Source organism: Pseudopipra pipra, chromosome 6 (assembly GCF_036250125.1).
Source record: "Pseudopipra pipra isolate bDixPip1 chromosome 6, bDixPip1.hap1, whole genome shotgun sequence".
NCBI lineage: Eukaryota > Metazoa > Chordata > Aves > Passeriformes > Pipridae > Pseudopipra > Pseudopipra pipra.
The window spans coordinates 39867736-39879539 of record NC_087554.1 but is presented as its reverse complement, the minus strand read 5'-3'; the positions used below and the strand labels follow the sequence as shown (position 1 = coordinate 39879539).

The window sequence follows — 11804 nt, the reverse complement described above, 5'->3', positions numbered from 1 at the left end:
TATGGTATTCAGATTAGGTGGAACTGATAAAAATTAAAAAAGAGGCAGTGGCATATATATGTACTGAGGTTTTGTTATTACATCACGTGTAAGAGTTAGTGCAGTAGAATAAGCATTTTTGCCACTACAAATGTCAGTGCATTCTCTCATTTAATTTCATGACCTAAGTAGATAATCAACCGTGTCAAGCAAAGCATGTGTTCGGGATAATGCCTACATATTTCATGTCTGTGTTCTCTCATTCAGTTGGGCAACTGTGGTTTCAAGTGGAGAACCTAGTGCTGTGGTGATAAAGTAAAGGCTTTACAGTGTAAAAGCACTGGCTTTCATGTTAAGGAGGAAAAAATACTAAGCCTTACTGTTCTGAGTAAGCATTTGAATGACATGTTAATTAAGTGGCAATGATGCCAGCGATTGAAGCTTCGATTCAGCTAGTAACAGGGGAGTACAGACTGATTGTCACAGAAATTTGGGAGTTTTCCTCTACAAATCTCTAAAAGACACAGGTCAAAAAGGTCAGAATCATGGTGTGCACAGTATTTGGAAGGCTTTTTTTCTAATCTTATTACTGTACTCCATTAGAGGAAGATGTTGTAATTCCCAAAAATTATTTCTGTTGGTTTGGTTTGGAAATTGTGGTAGTACTCAGCTTTTTGTTTTTATAGGATTTTTTGGCTTTTTTTTTTTTTTAACCCTAACATACAGTTTTCTTTGTTCAGCCTCTTTTAGAAAAACTCCAGGCTTTGATTAAAGAGGAAAATACAGGCCATGTTGAACCCTCAGGTAAACCAGAAAGCCAAACCTGTGAAACAAGTTCAGATATTTATGATGGTAACTGTCAGACTGAAGAAAAGTATCCAAGTTATGACTTGGGAGATCTGAAGGATACTCGTATTCATTTTGATCCAGAGGTGGTCCAAATAAAAGCTGGAAAAGCAGAAGTAAGTGATTTACCTAAATTTAAAAACAAACAAGCAAAAAAAAATCTTTCTAAATTTTAAATTTAAAGAATGAAGTAGATATATGCCATCATGTTTATTACCTGCAGATTGACAGGCGGATATCAGCCTTCATCGAGAGGAAACAAGCTGAGATCAATGAAAATAATGTCAGGGAATTTTGCAATGTTATTGATTGTAATCAAGGTAACTGGCTAGCCAGACTTTAATCTTCATAGCAATTTAAGTTGTGTGGGTTTTTTTCTTTAATAATTTTTTTATTTTCAAAAGCACCGATCTATATTTAAAACTGAACTTTCTTTTATGAGTAACTTTGTTTTAAAATTAGGAACTTGCATGTGCACTGCAGTTGTCAGAAAAACAAAGAAAGTAGTCACTGGATGACAATATTTAATGCATCTCATACAGAAAGATTATAGCTATTATTGTGTTCATTTTAATAATTATCTTAGATCAGATGATTTTGTAGCAATTGTTCCCAGTGCTTAACTAGGTTTTCCTCCAAAGTAAATGGAATTGCAATTCAGAAGTGTCTTGTGAATTGCATATTCCAACTGAAGTTAATTTAATGCTAGTTAAATTACAAAGAACTATTTTTACAATCAATCTGAGTTACTAGCCACTTAAAAAAACTTTTTTCTTTTAACATTGCTCATGCTGTTGTTGTTTTACATACACCAACTGGTACAATTGGCTGTATTTGTAACCAAACAATCTTAAATCCATCTAGTAGGCTGGATTCCATTTACACAATCAGTAACCCTGTAGGCAAATGCATCTTAAAAGTGAAGACACTTTTAGATACGTAAGTGGTATGGAGACATTTTCTAAGTATCTGTGAACCCAGATGTGCATTGTCTCTGTAATGTACTTATGCTCTTGGAGATCAATGTGTATTGTTCCATAAGCTTCTAGGAGAGTAATTCCTTGAATGTTAGTTGGAATTCAAATGACATCTGAAGTCTAGTAGAATATGCTAGATAGTAAAATACTGATTCTTAAAATTGTTAATTACGTACAGAAGAAATTGTAAGATCTTTCTTGGTATGTTCAGACATAATAAATAAAATACATGTAAAGCTTTAGTGTATATGAACAGAGTTTAAAATGTAAACACTAGAATAAACTGAGATGGTCTCTACTGTAGGTTTTTATGGCTAAACAAATGCAATAAATCACAGGCATCAGAATAAATGCAGGAAGACTTAAAAAAGAATGCTGATGAGTACACTATATCAGTCTAAAAATACGAGAACAGTTTCAGAAAAGGGCATAAAACCAAAATAACACTGGTAAGCAGGAAAAAGGCTTCTACAGGAAGAAAGAATTAAGTTACAGAGAAACACAGTGAGAAGTAAGAACCAAGTAAATTTAGTCCTGATCCAATAAACTACTATGTACATGTGTGCATACATTTATATGAGAGACTTATCCAATTAAAACCAGTAGGTACATGCAAGTGTATGAAACTATTAATGGGCAAGTGTTTATAGAATGAATGAAGTATTTCTAATGTTTTTATTGTCTGAAACATTTTAATTAGATTTGTAAAATACAAAATTAATACATAATTAAGACCTCATTTTCTATATTATTATTTATTTAGAAAATAGCTGTGCCAGAACAGATGCAATTTTCACACCCTACCCTGGATTTAAAAGCCATATAAAGGGTAAGCAACTCTTCTAATACCCATTTTATTAATTGTCCAGATATAATAGCATTGATGAATTTTTGACTTCAGAACTTTTTGTATAATGCAAACATATTGATTTTTGACTCTAGTGAATAATTTTACATCTTCAGTTATGCCTCCAAGGTTTTCAATCCCATATCTGCTTCACTAAACTAGTGCTTAGGCGCTAAAGACCAAAACAAAATAGCCTATTTTCGTTGTCTGAAAGGAAATGTGCAAAAGATAGAGCAGGACAGAGAAGCTGAACAATTCTTAGCTTTTCTTCAAAGATGAAGCCAGCAGTTCAATTAAGGAGTGGAAATTAAATAGATTATCTTCTATTCTTCATTAGTTGGTATAATGTATTGAAATAGAAAATAGTTTTGGGACACAGTGAAAGTTCCAAGACATAGGTTTATGGGAAGTGACAGACTGGGGAACAAGTTTACCACTGCACTAACTTTTTGAAAGGAGTAGATAGTATAGAAATGGTTGTCCAACAGAAGTTATGTATAAAATATTGCTTGTCCATCTGCTGCTCTCTAGGTGTACACAAGTTACCCTGTCTAAAAACAAAAATACCCAAAATGAGAATGAAAGTAACTCTTGTCTCTCTTTTGAGAGAGGTAGTATTCAGTTATCCACTTGATATTGGTTCTAAAAACCAGTTAATTATTTTGAATTATATAATTCAGAATAATACTGTGAAGCACAGTGATAGGTATTGAAAGGTCTGGTGAGTTAAGAGGGAGATGGGAAAGTGAGTTTGATTTTAGAATCTTTCACTAAGAAGCTCTCTCACTAGTCAGTTTTTTAAACTGAGTGCTAGTTTGCGCTTCAAGGAACAGTTCATAACTGAAACATGAATAGACATAGAATAGAAAGGAATTGGAAGTAAAACCAGCATAAACTAAAGCAAGAATGTAGCATGTGGCCTTCATGAAATACTGAGTAAGAAGGTGTGTGGGGGTGTGTGTGTGTGCGTGTGCGTGCTTCAGTGTCTGGAACTGCCAACAAAGTCTTTAAGTCTACAGTACACTGCAGTAGTTGTATCAGGAAGGACTTAAGAAAAGACTGCAACTTAAAGAGAAGTGATCAAAATCATCAGATGAAGACATGGCTCAGCATGGGTAAAAGAATCAGCTGTAGAGTCACTGAAGCTTTTACTCAAATAACAAAGATTAGAAGTGAACTTCCTTGTTGAGGTTCATACTGGTTCTTCTGGTTGTTTATCTCTCCATGTCTTCATGTATTTATGATGCTTCCTGTAATATTTGGTCTGGCCTCTTCTTTGCACTCATAACAGCTCACATGTACAACTGCTGACATATATCAAGGTTTCTGCTATTTATCAGCAGCTGATGACAAATTCTTGGTACTGCTATTCTACATGAATGTATGAGTAAATCTTTTAGTTTGCATATGTGAAGTCCTAGATTTTTGTCTTCTTTAGTTGCTCATGCAAAAAATAGGAAAATACTTTTACTTCAACTTTTGATCTTAATGCATGTGGGACCTTTCGTATGAGAGATTTGTGTGAAATTGTTTTAACACAGGTTTTTATGTTTGAATATTTTGATTCTTTTAGTGATATATATGTTTCATATGTGAAATTTGTGTTCTCTTGACCTAGTTTCTAGGGTAGTAAATACATATGGACCTCAGACTAGGTCTGAAGGAGCGCTTAGGTCTAGTCACAAAGCCAGCCTACCTGTGCATGATTGTGGAAACCAAGCTGTTGAGGAGAGATTGCAAAACATTGAAGCACACTTACGGTTACAAACAGGTTTGTATCGTGTTTTAATTTTGACATTGGTATGCCAGTTTATACTACAGTTATCATTACTATGGTAAAACTGGGCATGTCTATAAAAATTGTTACTGTAAAACAGTGGGTAGATCCACTGAAGGGTTTAGTCACCCCAAGTGTAACAATCCTATGCCCAAAATGGAACCCAGGTTTAAGCCCAAATTGGGATGCTGAGTCAGTGAATGTACACTTTATGTGGTGGCAAATGAGAGAGGCACTTCAGAACAGGATTTAAAACAACGTGGAATATTTGGTGGTAGGGGTTCTAGAGTTGTCAGCCACTAGAGTTGTCCTGACTGGACCCACTGAACAGGAAAAGCTGAGGTTAGGTCTCAGTGCTGCTTCATGGACAACATGTCCTGGGGACAGAATCAACCCAGAGGACAACTGAAAACCTTTCCTAACAGTGGATGATTCTTAAAATAATTAAGTGTAAAGCTTATTTCCCAGAATCTGGGAAGCTTGTTGTCAGTACTTCCCTTTAGCCATGCAAACGTGAGTCCACACCTTTCACTAAAATAAATGCCATAGCCACCATGTTTTAGGTAGTTGCTTTCCTGACCACAGCCCCAGTTTTTTATATTATAAATCAATGAGGCACTTATCAAGAAGGAATTTGTATTTTTCTTGAAAATTGTTTACAAAACAGGACAAAAGCCCAGATCTTCATCTGGTAAAGTGAAATTTCTACACATCACACTGCAGGCACACTTGACTTTTTTTGTCTTTTGAATACTGAATAGATGCCAATCCATTCTCTAGGAATATGGTGAACATTCACTAGATTACTGGATTCCTCTGAATATGTACTGTATTAAAAGTCCTCTGGCAGCAAGGAGAGTAGGATATGCCTAGATACAGTTGAGGCAGCAGTGAGAGCTTCATGCTTAGCTGTATAGCTGTGTGAAAAATAAGCTGGCTTTTGTGAAAGGAAATAGAATTTGAAAGTGGCTAACCAGTATTAGGGTGGCAATGTGTGGTAGCTTTGCAGTTCATGTGCATTGGGGATAATGACTGGAGGTAGTTAAGGAGGGGTCATTGCTTCCACATTGTGCCTATAAAAGATGATAGATAATTTTGTTTGAAGGAAGAGGTCAGCTTAACTACAGTATGGGATAAGACAGTGAAAGCGTGCAATACCAACTCAACTCCTGTCCAAATCAGCATTCATGGGGAAGGTCTCAAGATTATTTGATGCTTATCCCAGCAGCTGTGGGAAAAGTATTAATCTGAGCAGGTAACATGCCTCACCTACCTGCTCACCAATTTTTGTTTCTGGCGACAGAAGAGTTAATCTTGACTCACCTGCTGTTTTTCAGAACAGCTTCTTCTAGTGCTAGCAGTGCTCTTTTCCCTTTACACTAAGAGAAAGCAATATTAAGAGTGAGAGGTTAGCCAATTTAATTAGTAGCTACTGAGTGTTGAGTAGAGAGCAGAACTGAAGGAGGGAAGCTACCTGAAAAATTGTTTCTCTGAAGGGCCAAAATAAGTGAATGACTAAAACCCCACAAACATTAGTGCTTATTTCAGTAGTTTGTGGAATAGAATTGTCTTGTCTAAAAGACCCAGAAAGAGGGGAAAATGGGTGACAAGAAGTAAAAGTTTGCTATGGCTTTGTTTGTCAGTGTTCAGAACCAGACTGTCATTTTAATTGGAATAGCCAGCACTTGTAATAAACAGTTATTTCAGTTTATAAAATACTGTGTAGTGTAAGTAAGATGCTTGCAAAGACTGATCTTTTTGATAAGCCCAAGCTGCTGTAATATAGATGAAAACAGCAAATGGGTTGAGGTGGGTTTTTTGTTGCTGTTGTCTTTGTGGTGTTGTGGGTTTTGTTGTGGGTTGGGGTTTTTTTGTTTGGTTGGGTTTTGGGGGGGGGGGGGGGGTGTTGTGGTTTTTTTTTTTTTTTGGTCCCCCAACGCTCTTTTATTCCAGTTGACACACACGTTCCCCACCCCTGTTCTCCCACCTATAGCCAGGCAAATGCTGTTTTTTGTCAAGCACAACCTGTCCTCAAACCTCTGATGTCCAGTGGAGATAGGTTTCTTTCAGAACAATCTTAGATATCAGCGCTGAATTCATGTGTGCTCTGCCATCCCATCTGCCCTCTCTAATGCTGCTGTCAGTTTTGAAGTGGTAACATTTCATGTATGACCAATGCATTGTAAGACTGATTATTAGTTGTTCAAGGGATCTTTTCAGACATACTTCAGCCAAATGCTGAAGTTGCCTTATTGTCTTCACTGGCTGCCACTGGCTTATCAATTAGGTTTTACCCTGAATTATACTAATTATCCTTCCTTTTTATTATCCCATCCATGTATTTTGTTTCAGCTACTGGTTGATAGCTGGTCTTGAAGAATTCACATGTCAAATTTGCAATTTTTAGTTTAAAAAGTTACTCAAGAGCTTTTCCTGATTTTTTTCCATTTGTACTGATGCATTTAGGTGGCCCGGTACCAAGAGACATTTATCAGAGAATTAAGAAGCTTGAAGATAAAATCCTTGAGCTGGAAGGACTGTCTCCTGAATATTTTCAATCTGTAGTAAGAAATTCTCTCACCTTTTGGCATACCTAAATGCATTTGGGCCTTTTCTGCTTAAATCTTTGATGTACAGAGAAAAACTTAAGGAGTCAGAGGGCAGACACTTTTGATAGGCAACTCTGGCTTGATGTAGTGGCTACATTACATGTGGACCATCTAGTCAAGTTCATATTTATGTCTACCTAATTTCTCATTCCAAAGAAAATATTATCTGTTGGGGGAAAAAATTGCAGCCGCTCAAGCTGAAATAATTTGTGGGAAATATATCTCAGAGGTTGGATTTCTCCCCTCTGCCCTAAAATCTGAAGTGTTTCTTATGTCAAGAAAATTGACTGAAGTTTTGATTTTGATACAAATCATTAATGGCTTAAATCAGCTGAAATCTTCTGGGCTTCTGTACGTGATCTAATTATTAATAATCAGCTATGTGAATAACTTTCAAAAGGATTCATGCGATTCTATAACTTAGATTTCTTTGTTTCTGGTGTTCAGGCAGAGTTCTGAATAGTACACCTTAACCTTCACTCACCGAAGTATATTAGGACAAAGAGAACATTAGTCGTTACTACGTTAGGCTCTACTTGACTGTAGAAATTTCTTGTCAGTTGTCTTGCTATTCTTTCTGCATGTAACAGTAGGAATATCTCTCTTACTGTTGATCATATTTTAATTTATATCTTCTCCCTTGAGACCAGCCAAAGAAGAGTTGGCAATAAAAATAAATGGCGGCAATATCATAAATTTGTTTCATTTTTTAATCTGTATTGGAGGTCAATAATGGTCTTTATTTGTGAGGCTATTCCTTCAAGTTGTTGAAAACCATAAGTTAAAACCTACACTTTCATAAGCTGAAATTTCTATGGAAAGTGCTTTGAGTCTTTTCTCGAATGAGGTTTGGAGAAAAATTGGTGATGGTGTCAATAGTAGTGTTGCACAGTAATTAGTATATTTTATCTAAAGTTTTGCATAAATATTTCAAAAGCTCAATTCTGTCTGAAGGAAGCTTCAGTTAAATTGATAGCTGTTGTCTGCCAAGCATGGAGAAGCTTGAACAGGTTCTGACTTTTCTCCAGTAGTATTTCTCATGATCCAAAGTACTTAATTATAAAAAAGATTTCTTTAATCCATGGAATGGCAGTCAGTGTTTTTTCTTTACTTTAAAGACTCTTGTCAATGTTGTTACAGAATTATTTGTGGTCCTCTGTTAGTGCAACATTAAGTATGTTTTGATTATGTCTTTTCTTCAGAGCTGTTCTGGCAAGAGGAGAAAGGTTCAACCTCCCCATGTAAGTGCCGTTAACTTCTGTTTATCTTAAGATGTTTGGAGCGAAAAGTAAGCAGAAGTTCTACCAAGCAAATATATGAGTTCTCAGAAATAGCTGCATCAGTACTGGATAGTTTGCTGGCAAAGAAGGAGGGAAAGAATCAGAAAGGTAATAGGTGTTACAATGAAATGAGTCTTCTAAGAGTCTGTATTAGGGTAAGCTGGTGTTTTCACCGGTTAGAAGGATGACAGAATAAAACAAATCTGTAATGATGTGAATCAAGCTGGGAGTAACAAGCAGTTTCTGTATTCTGATCAGTAATGCCTTCTGGCTTTGTTTTGTGGCTTAATGGTTTATGTTGATTTTAAAAATTATTTTTCAATTTGCTTTATTGGTTTATGAAGGGACAAAAGTAGAAATGACTGGCTCAGCAAAAGTATTGCAGAAGGACCCAGCATTGTAGCAGATACTAACCTAAGTCAGTAAGACTTGCCATTTTCACACCACCATCACATAAGAGAATGCATTAACTGTGTACCTTAGACCACAAGAGAGAAGTTGTCCTTGGTGCAAGTGGGACCATGGCTGGAACGCTGTCTGCTATTAGCCATCACACTTGGAGGCGGAGAGACTGGGGACAATGCTTAGAATGGGATGTGGGCCATCTGAGAATTGAGGAACTAGGCTTGTTTATATGAGGGAAAAAATCCTGCATAGGATGAAATATTTTTATAAAAATGATGATGACCAGTTTGTGTAAGAAGACATCGAAAGATTGTCAGGTTAAGTGGGTGCAGAGGAGCTTGATGTTGGACAATAGAAAAAAAACCTTCAGCTGTAAAACCCAAGTTCCATGAGATCTATAGTCTCATCTGGTGCTTTAACATCAAAGGATTTCTTGGTTTTTTTATGAGCAGATTAAACAAACGTCTAACAGAAATAACATGGCTATATCAATCAATCTCTGATTAGGACTATCTGTTTCTTCTAAGTTTACATTCTTTTTTTTCAGGTTTAAATAGCCAAAGATTAGATTCAGACAATTCTGCAAAAGTATTTCTGTCGCTTAATGCAATATGCAGTGACCTCAAGTATCAAGTGCTAGGCCACTTCTCTAGCAAGTAAAAGATGTAAATGACTGTGATTTTTATTTTGTTCTTTTAGCAGAACTATTCATTGGCTGAACTTGATGAAAAGATTAATGCTATAAAACAGGCATTACTGAGGAAAACAAAAGGAAGCAAGTCCAAGGAGGCTGAGCAGCTTCTTCGATAAAAAAAGTCTTTTCAGAGTCTTCACCGTGCTTTACACATAAACCATAGACCTGGGTAGTGTGCTTTGGGGATGATTTTAGCAATGAAGACAAAGTATGCATATAAGCTCCATTTGGATGATCTTGAAAGCTTTCATAATAACTCATTTAAAAGCATTCTTATTAATGAAATAGTTACTTTAAAATGAAGAATGTTTCAGGAATATCATTCTAATAATCCATTCCCTTCTGTTATAAAGGAGGATTGCAGCATTGTTTGTGTGTGGAAAGTCTCAACCTGCATACAAAAGCTAGATCTCTCGTGTAATTCTTTATGACTAAGTGTTTAAAAGGGCTGTCTTTTGAGTACTTTTCACCTAAGTAGTTTGCATAGAGTTGTGAAATAAAATTAAGTATTTCCTCAGAAATAAACTGTCTCGGGGGAAAAAACATTACAAAAAATCTTGCAGCATGCATGCTTACCTGCATTTTTTTTCCTGAATTTGTCACCATTTTCACAGCTGTTAGAAATGCAGCAAATTGCATTTGTTTGACAGGTGGTTATGGAAATCCTATATGTGTAAATAAAAACAAGTGTTCTTCACTTCCTCAGTGTTCTGTGTGAATTCAAACTTCATACCCTGCTAACAAACTCAATATGTTCTAAAGATGGGAGATTTTGAGGAGCATGCCAGCAAGGCACCAACTTCCCTTCCATTTTCATGCTTACATGACTTTTGAATCATGGATGCTGGCTATGTAGTTTAAAGTCAGACCTTTGCCCACGCACTGCAGTGTGATTTTGTTGTGACACTTTTTTTGTTTGTTTGTTTTAATAAACCATTTTTTATTTATACAAGTTCTTTATTTACTGTCTTTATTCCAGTTTAGGGGAGAAGTAGCTGTTGCAAAGGGAGTTTTATGTTAACTACTCTGCTTACAGCAGTCATATCGTTGATGTCCTTGTATCACTGTGACAGGTGTTATGAACAGTACTGACTGGACACAGTCCTTGAAGAATAGTAGGGGTTTTCTGTGACTCCATGTTCTTATCTAGACTAACATTTGTTGTAGCAACTGCAGCTAATGCTTCTCTGAAGGTGATTTCCTCAAGAGAGACTGGTTACAAAGACTGCATTAGCAGTTTCAAAGTGGCTTTTTCAGTAGTGAATTGCCTGCTACTTGAAAGATCTCTTGCCATGGAACTCTCCTTCTCTTCTATTGACATGGCAGCAACATAGCAGTTAAGGGTTAAAAGCATAATAAAGATACATTGTAGCATGACAATAGCTAAGGAGATGATGATGGATGTACTCTGGATTGTAATTTATTAACCCTATATAATTTATCAAATAACTTGCTATGGATAAGCTTGAAAAACGTCATGGTATTCGTCTTGCTTTGTTACTAGTCCTTTGCCATTCTTTGGTTTCAAGTTCACAATTTCTTGAATGCTTAATGCCAATGTTCCTGTACTACAAAAATTCATTGGAAAGATATTTTCTGCTCTGAGCCAAATGTTAAAAGTACTTGCGTATTTCAGAGGGCTGCTATGCTGTTGGAAGTTTTCCTTCCTCTGCTAGGTGACCTGTATGCACAAAGGGACAGGGGAACAAGACTCTTCTGGTGTTCAGTACTAATGGTCTTACTAGTTTATCCTTGCTTGCTTTTTGTCTCTTTGGACTTGACCTCCTACAGTTAACTTCTACTGTAAGGACTGTTTCTTCAGAAAAAAGTGAAATACCCAATCCACCACAGCCTCATAATAAAGTGGATGCAGGATAGACCTCTTACACCATCTGTTTTTAAGATCTACCAATTATGCTTTTCTTCCTCTGCACCTGAAGCACTACAGCACTTGCTGAGAAGTGGGGCTGCAGTAGCTGAAGTAGTCTGAAAGGTAGCTGCAGATGAAGTAAAAGCAGAGGAAGTGTTTACTATCTTGTTGACATGTCTCAACAGCTTGACCAATACCTTTTTACTGAAGTTGGGCTGATCTACACTCTTGCCTTCAAAAGGATCCATGGAAGTGTTCTTAAGAAGGGAACTTTATATCTTTGTTACACATCATCTTTTCCTTCCCTGTTTCCATCTAGAGCTATTTAACAGAGGATAACTTCCCTTACATAATGTTTTCTTCTCAGGCTGCTCCTGGCATCCAGAGGCCTGTCTTCTGAGAAGCACTGCTGTGGCTGCTGCTTGCTACAGCAACATCTCTTACTTGGCAAAAGGCCAGGTTTGAATCTGAACTGTACGAAGAAGTGATTTAGATGTACATAGATAAAACTGTACAGATG

General features: G+C 36.5%; 1 protein-coding gene across 10 annotated transcripts in view; it reads left to right on the top strand.

Annotated features, from left to right (window-relative positions):
- The window catches only part of MBIP (MAP3K12 binding inhibitory protein 1), a 129708-nt gene that overhangs the window by 104038 nt on the left and 13866 nt on the right, over positions 1-11804 (top strand). For 8 of the 10 annotated variants that reach the window (XM_064658631.1, XM_064658630.1, XM_064658635.1 and 5 more), the window contains 6 exons: positions 720-941; positions 1049-1145; positions 2566-2631; positions 4268-4420; positions 6893-6990; positions 8238-8276. In XM_064658631.1, the coding sequence (XP_064514701.1) occupies positions 720-941; positions 1049-1145; positions 2566-2631; positions 4268-4420; positions 6893-6990; positions 8238-8276 (675 nt within the window). Of the gene's footprint in view, positions 1-719; positions 942-1048; positions 1146-2565; positions 2632-4267; positions 4421-6892; positions 6991-8237; positions 8277-9419; positions 10367-11804 lie in introns of those variants that run through there. The other 2 variants (XM_064658633.1, XM_064658632.1) reach the window with 2 other exon arrangements.